Below are 16,374 nucleotides of genomic sequence, written 5' to 3' on the forward strand. Positions count from 1 at the left end.
TTCGATCTTCAGACACCGGCCTACTTTCCATGCCCAAAACCAAACTCCGAACCTATGGAGACAGAGCCTTCAGTGCTGCAGCTCCCACCCTCTGGAACACTCTTCCTGCAGACATTCGTAGTGCTCCATCTCTGGACATTTTCAAAAAATGTCTCAAGCACCACCTGTTCACCACAGCCAACAGTCTTCATTAAACCACCCCTTACACTCATCCTACCCCTCACATAGTTTGTCCATGTCTATGTGTTCCTGTAAAGCGTCCTTGGGTTTCTTGAAAGGCGCTATATAAATTCAAGATATTATTATTATTATTATTATTAAAATAAAAATAGGCAATTGGTTTAGCAGACATGTAAATCTTACACTGGCTAATTTGATACACAAATTTACCTATTTAGCTGGCTAACTGTGTACATCCCTCGTTGCTTCAAGGAGTTTATTGTAGTAGTGGACTATGAATTACACTCAATAACAAACACATACAATAAAAAAACAATTTTAAAACTACATAGTGCCCTATGTAGTGCACAGTGATGACACAGTCATAGCTTTGATGCTATGCTAAGCTAACTGGCTGCTAGCTGTAACTTTTAAAGTAGCAGACAGCTATGAGGGTGAAGACAATCCCCTCATCTAACTCTCAGTATAAAAGCAAACACAAACATTAAAGGACACAACATTGCTTTGAGTTCTCTGCAAAGTAAAACCACCACCACCACCACGCAAGCAGGCTGGCACCACACAGGTGGACAGAACAGACGGACGGGCACAGACAGGAGAAGTCAAAGAGGAAGGATGCACTCATAGAGAAGTGTGGAGGTGTGATTACTTGGTTGAGGGGGCCAGGCAGCTCTTACATTGCAGAGGGAGTGGGTCCGGTGACGAGGTGAGTTGATGTCGCTTGGCGTGGATGAACGGTCTCCATCAGCGGCTGAGGCGTCTGAGATGACAGAGGGTTGTCGGGAGTGGCTGGGGCTGATCCTTACCACGGCTGTTTATGTGCCACACACGCACACACAATACAACACACACACATATAGTCACACATGTTGATAAATTCCACCAGTTAGTACGAAAAACCTTGAGGAAACCCTTTTGTTAGTATGTTGAGTCAGTAATGGCAGCACCAAGCAGCATGAAAGCTGAAGGCCAAGCAGAGAGCTTACCCTGTCTGTCTGTAGTGTGGTACAGGGTTTGTTGGCTCTGACGGATGGCGGCGGTTAGTGGAAGGTCGGCCTGCATCACCCACTCCTGACTGCCGTTCACCACGGGCTCTGTAGGCATGGCGAGAGAGTGGCGCTTCGGTACATCTTTAGTCAGTGTGGCCAGAGACTGCTTCGCCTACAAAACAATGAGTAACAATAGAGCATGAGCTGAATGTTTGAAAGACTGATACAGACAAATGAATACATTTCATCTTTTAGTTTAGTTTAGTTTATTCATTTGCACATCATAAAACAGATAAGAACAAGTACAAGATAACTAAAGAAAGCATCATGCAGGGAAGGTTAGAAGCCAAAAGGGCTTATCAAGATACCTCCCCCTGATATAACAAGAGTTCATCTAGGCAGCAATGCAGGTTAGCTTAAAAAAGAGCAATAACATAGAAGTATACAAGTACTTGACATGAAACCAGTCAGTCAGATCTAAGATCTGTTATACATTACCGTTACAATAATGACCTCTTTAATTGTCTTATGAATGATGTCAATGAAGATGCTGACTGTAGAGTGATAGGAAGTTTTAATTTGATCTGACATTTATTAGTTTTTCATTTGTGTTATTTTTCAATTTTACTGTCATAGTTTTAACTCTTTACAGGACAAGAACAACACATAGTCACTTCAGTAGACTTCCTTTGAGGCCTCCCCATAACTCAGCCAATCAGTGGAGGTCAGTCAGTCAGACACCACACCATCTGACCAATCAGCAGTGGCCCATAGTTTTACGTCTCTTTTGGTCACAAACAAATTACCCTAACATCCTAACTAACCATGGTAAGTTGATAAAACTCACACATCAAAAAGTGAATAGTAGGGCTTGTGTAGAGTTTCTAGCAGTTATAGAAAGTTTGGAGAAAAATTGAGAAACCATATTTGGACATTGGCCCATTTAGAGGTTTAAAATGTGTCTGTAATAAGATGTATGGCCAACTCATCTAGCAAGCCATACTACGGGTATTTCCTTGACAAACAACGTATTATAATGTGTTATAGTACTCTGTAGTGTGGTTAGTTTTTGCAAAAGTTTCTGTAAAATAAAAGCGATCAAGAGGTAAACTTTACTGAGGTATAACCATCAAAACAGGAGGGATTTTTTGTCAGTTCTATAAACATGTAACAGTTTTATTATACTGATGTGGTTTATACAAGCGACAACCTCCGGTCTTGAAAAATGAAGCCAATGAAGAAGTGCAAAGAAATTGCAATACGGCAGGTTTTCACCTGAGGCTGGCTACAGAAATATTGAAAGTTACGTACACAACACACATTAAAATGCTGTTTTTTACACTAGAAATAAACTGGTTCACAGCCTGGTTCAAAAAACAAAATGTGTCTCATTACCTAATGTCTTCATGTGCTCTCACTGTATGGGGAGTTTTTTTGAACCACAATCGCTTTCAATTATATTTAGGAAAAACCTCACTGCGCACTGATTGGCGCATCTCATTTGATTGTCAGATAGCTCGAAAGGCAGAAGTTACAGTTCTGTCAACCAGAATGCTAGCTGGCTATTTTACAGGAAGTCAGGTTAGTGGGCGAGCTGTTAGGTTGATCCAAAGTTCGGTTGAGACAGCAATGTCAATATGAAAGCCGCTGTGTATTGGCTACAAAAGCTGTTTGAGTCTGCCTATTGTAATCAAACTGCTGATGGCACACAGGCTTTGTCCAGTTCTTTTTACAGTCTATGGGTTTATTTATTATTATTATTATTATTATTTATTTATTTATTTATGACTTATTATAGGATAAAAGAAATTCCCTATATGCACAAATCTGATATAAAAATGAAACTGTGAATAGATACTTACTGTGAATCAGCCACACCATGGACTCCATTCTTACTGAAAGCCCGATAAAAACACATCATGGAGCCACTCTGATGCTGGAGCTTAGCCCCTTTTTAAAGATTGAACTTTAGGATCTTTGCCTTTATTTGCTAGGGCAGAGGACAGTGCAGAAAATCAAGGAGAGAGTGAGAAAAATGCCACAATGCCTACTTGGAGGACAACCGCTGCCTTCTATGGAGCGTGACCTGGGCCATCTGCACCCAAGCTCAGTCTTTAAAGACACTGGTTGAGAATGATAAGGTTGCCAGTTCTTGGGCTCTTAGCCTGAAAAGTTTCCTTCACTTGGCACTGTTCAGAGTGCTCGTTCATGTGCAGACCCCTCCTTCTGACATTTCTTTATTAGTGCGTGTCAATAGGATCTTGTTTGTGGAGTGTAATTAAGCCTATGTATGGGGAGCATGTCTCAACAACAGCATAAATTGAATTTTCCCCTCAGGGATTAATAAAGAGTATCTTCTTCATTAGCGGTTTCTCTAGTTCATTTGATTAAAGTGCACAGTTTTGCCGTGTAAGCAATGCAAAGGTCAAAGATAATTTCTTACGAAGGAAAAAATATTGTTTGATGGTGTTACATTGAACAAATCACATCATCTCTGGTTGCGCCCTTGTTAAAAGCATGCAAGAAAACATGTTTTTGTAGATATCTGCACACAAAACCATGGATTTCAAATGGGTAAATGTAGAAAATAGAAAAGTATGCACAGTATAAATCTTTGGCTAAGCTTGCAATACGCACCATGGAGGTTTCTAGGTTCTAGTTATTTTTTTGGGGTACAAATGAGTGAAACTGCTACAGGTGGTAAAAGGTAAAGAGACTACGGGCAATTTAAGTTGGCTGACTTTTATCCATAGTCCTTTTAGTCGGACTTATTACACTTTCAACACAGCTCTGTTTGTGAAAATACTCACTCTGGCACCACATGTGTACTAATCTGCCACAAGCTTTAGAGAGAAGCTTTTTACTGTTCATTCTGAAGATTTTCTCAGAACTACAGGGAGGAAATTTATTTTCCTTATTGAAAAAGCTGTCAAAATTTAATGTGCTTACAAAAATTTGATATCCTTTGGATGAAATGGCTCGAGGCTGAGGGCCATGACGGAGAATTAGTAAAGAATAATGAGAAGGATTAACCCTTGATTGATTTTTTGCCTTTCATGGGATTGTTGAAAACAGAAAATTAAATAAGAGCAGAGTTGTGCTTTGATGCTAGCCAACAGCCTAGATTTGTAAACACAATCAAAAAATTCCCTATCCCCGGTGCTAAACATTGAATATTCAGTGTTTCACACAGGATGTCAGCATGTTGAGGCTCCAAAAAGGGCCTTCTGTGGACATCAGACATCTCCTGGATTTAAAAAGAAAAGAAGCTAGTAGATATTTTTTGTCTCGGCTGCTGACAGCGCTGCAGCTCTGGCATTGATGTACCAACAAATGTGATCTGTGATGCAGCTCTATGTGACGATCTGTGGGCGGTTGTGACTTGCCGAGGGAGGAGAGAGATTAATGACACACAGACTGACAACTGTACCTCCAAGGGAGCGACAAACGCAACAGAGACAAACAGGCATGAATTCTTCCTCAGCCTGGAGAAAGACTTAATACTGTGAGAGATGGAAGGAATGAGGATACACAGCAAAGCGGCTTATCCCATGTGTTTGCACTGATACGGACGCAGAGACAGGATTGCAAACCCACACCTGGTTTACATTCATGTCATACAAACCAAATACTAAGATGACAGGATTGTGTAATCGTTCACTAAAGTTGTGACTCACCATGGTGAGCTCAGCCTCCAGCTCTTTGACCCGGTTCTCCTTCATGTCCATCTGAGAGCGGAGGATGTTGGCCTGCTCCGTGGCTTCTTTGGTCTGCCTCCTCAGGTCCCACTTCTCCCTCTCCAGCATGTCCTTCTCTTTCGCCAGAGCTTTCACCGCGTCCTCACTCTCCTGAACAACACACGCACAATGGCATACTTAATCTCTGTCTGACTCACTTTGAAGGATCAATAGCTCCACATTTAAGCACAGGTACATTCTGTGCTGTATTTTAAAACCTCCATTTTTAGAAAAGTTCTGTCATGATGGTACTATCAGGCCAATACTTTGAGTAATGGATGGAAAAGGCTCCAAATATTCACATATTCCCTGACAGATACTGAATATTTTAGGCAGTAACGTCTGCCAGTATTTGAGAGTTTAGAAAGGTATGATCCTGTATAAGCAGATCATCTTTTCTTTTATTCAAATGACATAAACATTAAAAATATATGTCCCTTAAATTTAAAGGAAAGCACCTTAAATATTCATGTACAACAACACTGTGACACAAACACTCACTGTATCTGCAAATAAGATTGTTTAGAATGATTATGGACACACTTTCATTCATATAAAAAGCAAATCCTCTTATTTGCTTACTGTTTTATATGTTAATACTGTTAAATATCCCATTAATTTAAATTAATCCATCTTTAACATGTCCTCGCCACTGCACAATAGTCTCATTTAAGCTTCTATATATTGATTAAATAGTTTCAAATTGAATTTTTAATGATTTCATGTAGAGAGCAAGGACATCCAACGGGCATGTCTTTGGTGGTGGGAGGAAGCCAGAATACATGCAAACATGAAAACTCCACACAGAAAGACCCAGACCAGGAATCGAACCAGGAAACCTCCTGCTGTGAGGCAAATACAGCTATTTAAATCTCATTTACAAGTGTCTCGGCTAAGATAGGCTGCAGCACATTTAACAGAGTTACAGACAAGAAACCTAGCAGTTACAAATTCCTAGCCAATTCCCAATCAAATCAGTAGACAAAAACATGTACAACCTGAAACATCACCTTCCAGTGCCTTCAGTCTACTTTTAAAAAGATTTAAAGAGACCAGCTCCCCAGGATATGGGGTCTCCTATAGCAGTCTCCTGACTGAAAATGATATTTATCCACATTAATCACATGTGTATCATTGATAGGCAGCAAAAGCATGTTTAATGGATTCATACACATTACACATACACATTACAGTGTAATTGCACTTGCAATTGCAATTCATATTTCTATTACCAATTAATGTAGTTGTAGTTGCAATAACAAAACTTCCCCCATATTTCCATTTGAAAATTTTATTAAACAGTACTGTAGCTGAAGAGAGACAGGACCAGAGGAAGAATCAGGGAGGACATGCACCAAACAGCGCCAGGACCAGGAATCGACCCTCAACCAGTGTATTGACGACTATATACCTCTATAGGCGCCTGCTCAGCCCAAACTGGCACCCAATACTGCCTGCTTAAACATACTTCTTCAACTAGGTGTCCCAACAAGAACAGTCATGAAGAACCCTAAGCATACTCACTTAAAGGTTCATTAAAGTGTTATAAATCATTTATTAAATACTATGATCACAGAATGACTGGGATTTCTCATAGTTAGTTTTATGTGTTAGAACATAACATACCACATTTTATTGTGGAAAATTATTGAAAGAACAGCATGGCATAGTCTTCCTAAAAATAGATGTACAAAGTTCCTACAACAAGAAAACATACTTAATTTTAAGTGTATATATACTCTACATTCACTGATCACTTCATTAAGTATACCTGTTCAACTGCTCAGTAATGTAAATATCTAATCAGCTAATTACACAGCAGCAAACAATGTAATTAGGCAAGTAGACATGGTCAAGACAATCTGCTGAAGTTGAAACTGAACAGGGAAGAAAGGGGATTTAGGTGACTTTAAACATGGAATGGTTGTTGATGACTGACAGGCTGGTCTCAGTGTTTTGAGAACTGATGATCTACTGGGATTTTCAAACACAACCATCTCTAGGATCTACCGAGAATGGTCTAAAAAAAAAAAAAAAAAGAAAATATCCAGTTCTCTGTGTGAAAATGCCTTGCTGATGGCAGGGATCAGAGGAGATGAAGGCTGTCGGCGGCTGTGGCAGAAAGACAGCAGCAGACCACACTGGGTGCTGCTCCTGCCAGCTAAGAACAGGAAACTGAGGCTACAATTCACACAGCTAACCAAAACTGGACGATAGAAGATTGGAAAACACTGCCTGGAAGGATGAGTCTCTATCTGCTGTGACACTGGAGAGGTAGGGTCAGAATATGGTGTAAAAACATAAAAAATACCAACAACCACAGCACATTTGATTCACCCAAATCACTTTTCTTCCTTATTCTGATGCTTGGTTTGAACCTCAGCAGATTCTTTTGATTCTGCCTAAATGCTGGTTGCCTCCATATGTTCAGCTGATCAGATATAAGCATTAATGAGCAGTTGGACAGGTATACCTAATAAAGAGAGCTGACTATAGGAACAATGCACAGAAATATTTAATGTAACTGAACTGTTCTGTATGTGCAAAAAACATCAAGTCAGTTCACTTCAAGTATATCTGCATTGAAAAGGGATACATAAGCTGGCTCAGTGTTACCTTTCTGTGTTGATCGTAGTTACGTATGAACTCTCGCAGCTGCTCCTCTCTGCTCTCCAGTGTCGTGTACAGCTGCTGCATCTGACTCACCAGGTCAGCTTTCTCCACTTTTAGACGCTTACGGTCTGCTTTCATAGCTGCAATATACAGACAAATTCAGTCACACACAAAAAAGTGCATACATTTATAAAAACAAGTGGAATTTTTACCCCAAAAGATCAGTAAGGCCTGACTGCCATTATACCATGGACGAGGCTTTGCATTTGCAGCAGGGAACCACTAGGTGTCACTGTACCTTCTGCTAATGAGATGCTGCAGATGGTGTGTTCTTTTTTTTTTTTTTTTTTTTTTTTTAAGAAAATGATGTAATATTCTCAAAAGATAATTGCCTAGGTGGCACTTATTCATTCAAACGTGTAACTGTTTGGTCTGACATTTAGAGGCTCTGTTTGCTCACCCTGAAGGCCGTTTGGATCTGATTTATTTTAACTCTCAAACCCAGGGAACAATGGTGATGTAACTGGTTTGACTCTTTGCAGGCAAAAAATAATAACAGAGCTCTCCTGAGAGTCTGTGTTCAACCAGAGAGGCGGGACAGTAACCTGTATTTTCCTCACTCAGGAAGCATTCCTGCTGTCAACGTTCATATTTTACTCTCCACATTCAAACCTGTTCAGCAGCAGTTACACAACACGGTTTGCAAGTTTTCAGTTTAGCACCTGTGACTCTCAGAGGACACGACCGTGCAAAGCAGGTGTGTTTTACTAAACTGAAATACCTCCTTGCTTTCTGCTTCTTTTTTTAAGCTGTTATCTTTAATGTAACTCTGACTTTGTTTAAACTCATCTCCCTCAGCTGGGGATTGTTTGGTTTCATAATGTCTGGATTTGTTTTACTACAAGACATGAAAACAATCCAAAATTTCATAATATGCACCACATTCCAGGCTACCTCGATACCACGTTAACATTTCAGTTTTAAGCTTCTGTGCCATGATTGATGGATGTTAATTAAAACGAGGTGAACCTGGAGTCTACTTGACTGCTCCTCGGGGCCAACACCCAGTTAGGAATGATGTCGAAAGTGATCCATATATACAGTTACTACCCACAACGATAAGATTTAATCACTCAAATACCAGGTTTCCCACAGAGAAATATGCACTACTGTTTGCACATATTTCAGATGTCAGGCACATGATTGACAAAACTTGGTACAACTGGGTTATATCTCAAAGGAAAAGCTGTTTTTTTCTTTGCTCAGAGAAAGTAAAGTTGACTCCTGATAAATAGAAATCTCCACAACTGCTTACATTAAAGATTTAAGGGTGGTGACACAGGAACATGGCTTAGAAGACGGATGCACAGATCTGATCTTTATTTTCGCCTAAAAGCGACTGCTGTTTCAATGTTTAAAAATGATGTCTGATGATACGTTGTATCCACAAAGAGTCTGGCTGCAGACTGCAGCTATCATCAAACATCCTCTCTTGTGGACCACTACTGTGACATGCTGCCTCTGTCAGGACAGAAATACATGCTAAAACTTTCAAAATAAAATCAGATCAAAATTCCAGTTAAGGTAAAGGTAAGGGTTAGGATACCAAAAGTTAAAAGTCAAAAACCTGACCTGCAAAACATAATTACGAAACATTCAATAATAAAACCTCAATAGAATAACAAAGCAGAGTAAACAGTTTGCTTGGAGAAAAAGCTCATCCTCCATGAAAACATTTCAATGCAGCTAACGTAGCTGAGGCTAAAGCTAATGAAGCTACACTAATGTAGCCAACATAGCTAAATCTATCTAGCATCTAATAAAGCTTATTAAGCTTTGAGCTAATCTGGCCTGTGGCCCTTTACTGAACGTCTCTCCCCTCTCTCTCTCCTGTTTCCAACTCTATCCACAGTCCTACTCTATCAGAATAAAGGCAAGAAAAGGCCAAAATAAATCTTTAAAAAACCCATTGGATTAGGCTTTGTTGCTAAAGCTAGACCCATTTCAAAAGTACTTATGTGCCCACTTTGGCTGTTAGCTTTAGCTTAAGCTATGAAGTTACATTGTCCTCCATATAAACATTAACAATTTTGCTAGCAAAGCTATGTTAGCCCGAGCTAAAGCTTACTGAGCTAAACCGGGCCACTGTTTGTGTAACTTGTAAAATGGGTTTATACATAATTCAATCCCAGATTAGAGATTGGACCTTTTCTGTTTAATTTTTGAATTGTTGCTTGGTCTGTAGGCAAATGTCAGCAATGCGATCATTTCATAAATGTTACTGCCAGACTATGTTTATGTATAAAAGTTGAATAAAAAAATACTTCTGATGCATTGTACCCATAAACTGCGTGGCTTCTGTCAGATGTAACGTCTCACAGTAGTGGTTTTACCTGGGGGATGTCTGGGATCTGCAATCTACAGTCAGACCCCTCTCATAGGTGCAGGACAAATAAAATGACTGGCAGCCTAACACTGAAGATTTGATGCAGTTATTAAAAAATTGGAAAAATTTACACATTCTTGTGGTAAAGATATGTTATTTTTCTTTCTGTTGCAATCCATTTCCAATTTGTCTAAAACCTGGACATAAAACAGGATTTAAAAGTGTAAACATAGTCCCTCAAAACTTACTTTTATTCTCTGCTTTTTTCCTGCTTAAGAGTTTCAGGAAGAGGTCTGATTTGATGTTTGGTACAAAATAAGCTCAAAAACTCTCATTTGGGCAAATATTGAACAATCACCTTGTATAATATTCATTTTAGGGTTTCTAACTGTTGGGAAAATCAGCTTGGTGAGTTGACAGTTTTAAGTTTCCCACAACAAATAAGCCCCCTTAAATGCAAGTGAAAACAAATCAGAGAAAGATCTTTTAACTTGTTGGTATTGGCTTATTGTTCACTTTGACAAGATGAAGTGGATTTCATGCAGGGAAAATATTCTTTCTCTTTATTTATCTCCAGTGTGTGAAACTTTCATGTGAAAGCTCCCACAGCTGTATTTGCTCTATCTTCAAATTGTTGGAAAGAATGGACTCTGGTGGATTAGGCGGGTCTAAAATACTCCCGGTGGTGGTTCCTGACCTTGTAAGGCCTCTTTGGCACGGTCCAGCTCCTGCTCTTTGTCCCCCAGCTGCACACGGAGCTCGGTGGCTGAGAGCAGGTTTGCAGAGCAGCCGCCTTGTGACTCCTCGAGGTCCTTGCTCAGCATGTCCTTCATCTGCCTGAGCAGGTGGACCTCCTCCTGAAGCTGGGCCACCTCCTCACGCAGCAACACTGAGGGAGAAACAGAGAGAGAGAGAGAGAGAGACAGGGAGATTGGGAATTTAGAGTATGCAGCAGAGGAATAAGAAGCCTGAGAGTGTAACACTGAGGGGTGGGGAATGTGAAAATAGAGGAGTGATAGTTAGTGATAGTTATGGAGATGGAAAAACAAAAGTAGATTAAGGGATGACTCTATGAAACGAGAAAAATGATGTTAAAATATCTGGTATTTTTGAAAGTCCCCTGGGTAAAAAAGGGACCTACAACAAGTCAATTAAGGAAAATAATGTGGAAATGCAACACATCAAAATAAAGACTTCAATCAACAGACCAAGAAGTCTGAAGATTATAACCTCCCTTCAGCCAAAGGTGTTTAAGAAGATTCAGACAAATGCTGCAAAAGACACTGATAAAACTTTATAAAAAATCAACGAGACTCTTGAGCCAGCCCTAGTGCTCTGATTTGAAATAACTCCCACCTTTGGGGGCACCAAACGAACAAAGAGGAACAGAACTAATGTCGAGGAGGTGAGGGGACACTAAACCAAGTGAGGGGACGGAAAAGAAAAATGGATAATAAAATGTCTCTCATCAGCTATATTTTAGTCCACTGAAGTAAATCCATTCCAGCATCTGAGGAGCAATTTGTCATGATGATTTATATCACACACTTTAGGGCAGAACGTCTGTGACAGAAGGATGCACACTTTCCATAAGAATGGAGACAAATAACACAAACAGGCCCTGGAAACACTCAGCTAAACTGAGAATATATGAGGCTTCCTTCAGTTCATGCAGAACTCAGACACATGCAAGATAGTAATTAACCATGTAAATGAATAAAGGATTAATCTATTCTATTATTATACATTTATCAAATTCATAAAGCAGGTTTTTAGGTATTTCCTTTTCCATCTCTTTATGTGTTGGGTTTTGGATTTGTGGAAAAATGTTGGAAAAGATAGGCAATCCAAGGCAAACACAAAGATTTAAGTTGAGCCAGCATTTTCTGGGGGCTCAATTTAAATAAATGGCGCAACTACTTTGGTTGAGCCGACTGAATTATATTTTTCTACTGGAACAATTTTCTGCCAACCTGACATTTTTAGTTAGAGGCATGTTATTGCAATTAAACATAAAGTAACAAGTTCAGCCCCCAAACTGAAAAAAAGCTGAGAAACTCGTTCATTCCTCATGCTCATATTTACAGTGTATTGTCTGGGCCTTTTTACCCTGGTGATACCCTTGCAGACCACTGACAGTGTTTGGGCCGGACATCCAGACGTTACCTGGGTTGTTTCAATCCTCCTTCCCACACAACAGTGCCCTCAGGAGGGCTTGCTTATCATTACATGCCTAACTTCAGCCTCAATTTTTGACCCAAATAGGCCTAAAAGTTCTGCACCAGTTCTTTAAAGCAGTGGTTCTCAACCTTGGGGTCGGGACCCCCTTTGGGGTCGCGAGACATTGAGAGAGGGTCACCAGATGCCTTAAAAAAACTAAGGGTAGTTTTTAAATTGCTCTGCTGCCACTTTACGCCAGTTTCACCAAGTGTGAATCCTTTTTATCCCCTTTTAACACCAATTTAGCCAATTTTAGCACATTTTTCTACTTAAAATTCATTTTTGTCAATTTAAGCCCTTTCCATCACTTTTCTCTGCCTGTTTTTGCCACTTCTAAACCAATTCTTGCCAGTTTCTGCCTATTGTCGCTTCTATCAGTCATTTTTTACACTTCTTTTGTCCATTTTAACCTCAGTTAACCAGTTTTCCAGTTTATATCATTTTTTTCATCCCAGTCCACCTAATCTCCACCAATTTTTTGCACTTAAAAGCCATTTCAGTCACTTTTTATCCCCTTATTCCACTTTTTGTCCCCATTTTTGCCAATTTTATCCCATTTTTGGCACTTTTAACACATTTATGTTCTTTAAAAATCCAACTTCATCACCATTCCCACCATTTTTGCCATTATTAACCAATTTTAGCTATTTTTAACCCATTTTAATTATGTTCTAATGTTAATTATGTTCATTTAAAGAAGGCTATTTACTACATATATGAATAAATAAAGATATTTGTTTCTTTGATGAGAGTGGTTTTATTCAGATCAAATATAAAATATTGTTTTCACAGCTTAACTTCACAATGGACCATGGTTTTGCTGACCTATATGGGCCCCCAGTTTGGCTGGGTCCCAGAAACCTCCCCTTTTACCCCCCTTATGGACAGCCTTATCTGCACACAACTATTCTTGATTGTGCATGGCTGTGTTCAACCACCTTCAGGTACAGCAGGGGTCCCTGGTCTCAGGAACCTTTATTTTGGGGGTCACGGGCTGAAAAGTTTGAGAACCCTTGCTTTAAAGTATTATGACAGCTATGTTATTGTATTAGTTCTGCTGGTAAAAGACTCAATCAAAGAAAAATGAAGAATTTTGATTTAAAAACGTAGAAGTTTAGAACATTGGTTGACCAGACATTTCTCTGCACATAAATGAAAATCTGCTAATGGAGCAAGAGACACTAGGTAGCAGGAGCTAAAGTGTGCTTTCATGACCAGTTAAGTGGAGCTATGGTTTTAACTTAATTAGGTTATTTAATTGGACTACTGTCCTTGTACAAGTATACAAGCACTTCATGAAAATTTATTATTGATGGAGCATGTCCGACTCTGCTACGGTAGGTAGCAATATGTCCCCTTCCTTTATTTTGGAACTTTCTTTTTATTTAACATTTATATGAATATACAACATTCAGGAGATGCTTTCATACATACACTTGGCAGTCCATCCATCTTTACATGACATTACACTTTGTTTTAGTTTTTTAACATGAGTCCCATCCTATAATTCTTAAATCAGTCCCGGTTAAAGGCTATTCCAAGTATGAAAAGTGAAGGATCCATTGTAACGTTAATGCCCAGAATTTGTCTGATTTCATTTTGAATGTTCTCCAAAAGCCTATGATTTTTGGGACGATCCCAAAATATGTGTTTAAAATCTCGACCTGTCCACAACCTCTCCAGCACAGCTCAGATGTATTGCTGTATCTTGAAGTAATGAATGGAGTGCTAAAAAAATGCATTTTTACTTTCCAGTCAAACTCCCTCCACACTGAACTATTTGTTAGTTTATATCCCTCTTTAAAAGAGTCCTCCCACTGTTCATCCATTATGATAACATTTGCTTCCAATTCCCATTTCTCTTTGACCCTCAAGTTGTTGTCCTGAGATTCATTTTGTAGTGCTCTATAAATCTTTGAAATAACACCTTGCTTTGTCTCTGTTTCTATAAACACCATAAACACTTCTTCTAGTTTAGATGGTGTTTTAATGATGTTAGACCATTCTTCATGTTTCTGAAGATAATTTCTTAGTTGCAAACAGTAAAAATCTTGTGTTTGTAGATTAAATTCCCTTTTGAGCTCTTCAAATGACTTCATGGTTTGTCCTGTCAATACCTGTGCAATATATATTAATCCTTTTTCTACCCACTTGTTGTATCGTGCATTTATAGCAGAGGGTATGAAATCTGGATTTACTGCTATTTTAGTTATTCTACATATGGAGTTTGACAGTCGCAATTTCACTATCGACCAAACTTTCTTTATTTCCCTGATGCATTCACTGGTAATCTTCACTTCCTTTTGTGTTTTTTCATTTAAGAATGGAAGAGTTTCCAGAGGTATCTTCAGACAGGATGTTTTTTCTATTCCAACCCATATAGACTCTGTATCATTAGTTATCCACATAACAACAGCTCTGAGTTGAGCTGCCCAGTAGGAATTTTTTATTTTGGGTAGATTCAACTCTCCCTTTTCTTTAGACAAATGAAGAATATTGTATTTAATTTTTGCTCTTTTATTTTGCCAAACGAGTTTCAATATAATTTTGTCTAATGTTTAAAAGATATAGTTTGGTACTTTAACAGGCAGTGATTTAACTGGTGTAACCTCCAGCGGCGTTGCTCTCTCTCTGCGCAGGCACATGGAACTTGGTCGTTTTTCTTCTTGTTAACTCTCCCCCTGGTGTCCATCTTTGTTGTTTTACACTTTGAGTCGATTATTCATCAATTATATTCGATTTCTGCCATATTTTTCTTAGTTGAGCTAGTTTTTGCCTGTTTTTTTTCTTCCTACCTGCTCTAACATGGCACCACCTAATATGTCCCCTTTCAACTAGTAAATATTGGACCTTCTTCCAGATGACTAATTAATTCACATACAAAACAATCAAAGAAGTTATCAAGCGTATTAAATCAATTTATTATTCTCCTTCAGTCCCTGTACTTCAATAGGCTAAACTCTTTTTGTGTCTTTTCTTCAATCCAGAAGTGGTTGGTTCTTGCTCTAGCTTTCTCCATGTTGATACCATTATCTGGTTTTCTTCCTGACTCTTTCTTCTCATTTATGCCCATTGATTTTTGGGTCAAAGCCCGGCAGAGGGACTGTGAAGCATGATCTGAATGCCGAGGCAAGTTTGGGGCTGATTAAGGTGTACATGCAAGAGGAAATTAAATCCCAACTCCTAATGAAAGTGTATAACTCTGACTTCAAGAAACTCAACTAAGAACAACTTCAGCTGGACTCACATGCCAACAAGTATGTTAGAAGTCCAGATTTAGTCAGATTAACACAATAAATCAACTTATTCCAACAACATGTAACAGTCAGGATCACCAAAATCAGACGGCTTCGTCCTTGGGGGACGATGACTGTCTGCATAAATGTTAGGACATTTCCATCTGGATCCCAGAGGTGGACAAGCTGTCAGCATTGGCATCCCTTCGAAGATAAAACAACTAAAAAGCAGAGCGTGCCTCTAAATATATGCAGATCCCTATAAGACTCTTGGTAAAACTTGGTAAAATTGAAGTGCAAGTGTGCATACGCCAAAGTCTGCATGTGTGTGTTTGTGTGTGCGGCTGGGCTCAGATAGAGAAGGAGAGAGAAGGTCTCTGTAGGCCTGCAGCCAGACGCTGTGGGGCTGCAGCAGCTCCGATAAGGGAGGAAGGGGACAGTCCATCGGTCTCTGTCGACTCAGGACTATGGAAACACAGGGAGCAGCTCTGCGCTGCATGTGACAAAAAGAGTTTGTTTCCCAGAGAGAGCAATCTTTCACGGCCTCCTTGCAGCCTAAATCCGCTTATTCATCTGTTTACCTACAGGCTCTCCTATATTTGTCGCAGGGAGCTCCGGCTGCTGCTTTAAAAGCCGCTCAACAGAAAGTGAAAGTGTGCTTTTTTTTTTCTATGAGCTTTGTTACGTTTGGATTAATCTTCAACTCTAAACAGGCGGTTTAAATTACCCTCCACTCTCACTGTGATGTCAAGGTTGATCTCTTCTTATAAACTTAACACAGAAGGTGTTTAGCTGATAATTTCTTACTTGCAATCATTTTCAAATGAGCCAATTTCGACCTTTTTCATGCAGATACACAAATATTACAGGAGTTTACATTTCATCACACATTGAAAATTGGCTTGTTTGTAATATTTAGTCTACTCTCAGTCAATTAAAAACTGAATGAGAATAGTATCAGGAGGAGGATTTACAGTGGATTTAGTGAAATGTGTATAATTCATAAACAAATT

The 16,374-nt window shown here is 39.2% G+C and overlaps 1 protein-coding gene across 6 annotated transcripts in view; it reads right to left on the reverse strand.

Annotated features, from left to right (window-relative positions):
* The window catches only part of kaznb (kazrin, periplakin interacting protein b), a 205,780-nt gene that overhangs the window by 11,259 nt on the left and 178,147 nt on the right, over nucleotides 1-16,374 (reverse strand). For 3 of the 6 annotated variants that reach the window (XM_041783801.1, XM_041783802.1, XM_041783803.1), the window contains 5 exons: nucleotides 10,603-10,794; nucleotides 7,523-7,659; nucleotides 4,847-5,017; nucleotides 1,167-1,341; nucleotides 858-991 (listed from right to left, as the gene is read on the reverse strand). In XM_041783801.1, the coding sequence (XP_041639735.1) occupies nucleotides 858-991; nucleotides 1,167-1,341; nucleotides 4,847-5,017; nucleotides 7,523-7,659; nucleotides 10,603-10,794 (809 nt within the window). Of the gene's footprint in view, nucleotides 1-829; nucleotides 992-1,166; nucleotides 1,342-4,846; nucleotides 5,018-7,522; nucleotides 7,660-10,602; nucleotides 10,795-16,374 lie in introns of all 6 variants that reach the window. The other 3 variants (XR_005991717.1, XM_041783804.1, XM_041783805.1) reach the window with 2 other exon arrangements.

This window comes from Cheilinus undulatus, linkage group 3, assembly GCF_018320785.1.
Source record: "Cheilinus undulatus linkage group 3, ASM1832078v1, whole genome shotgun sequence".
NCBI classification, from domain to species: Eukaryota; Metazoa; Chordata; class Actinopteri; order Labriformes; family Labridae; genus Cheilinus; species Cheilinus undulatus.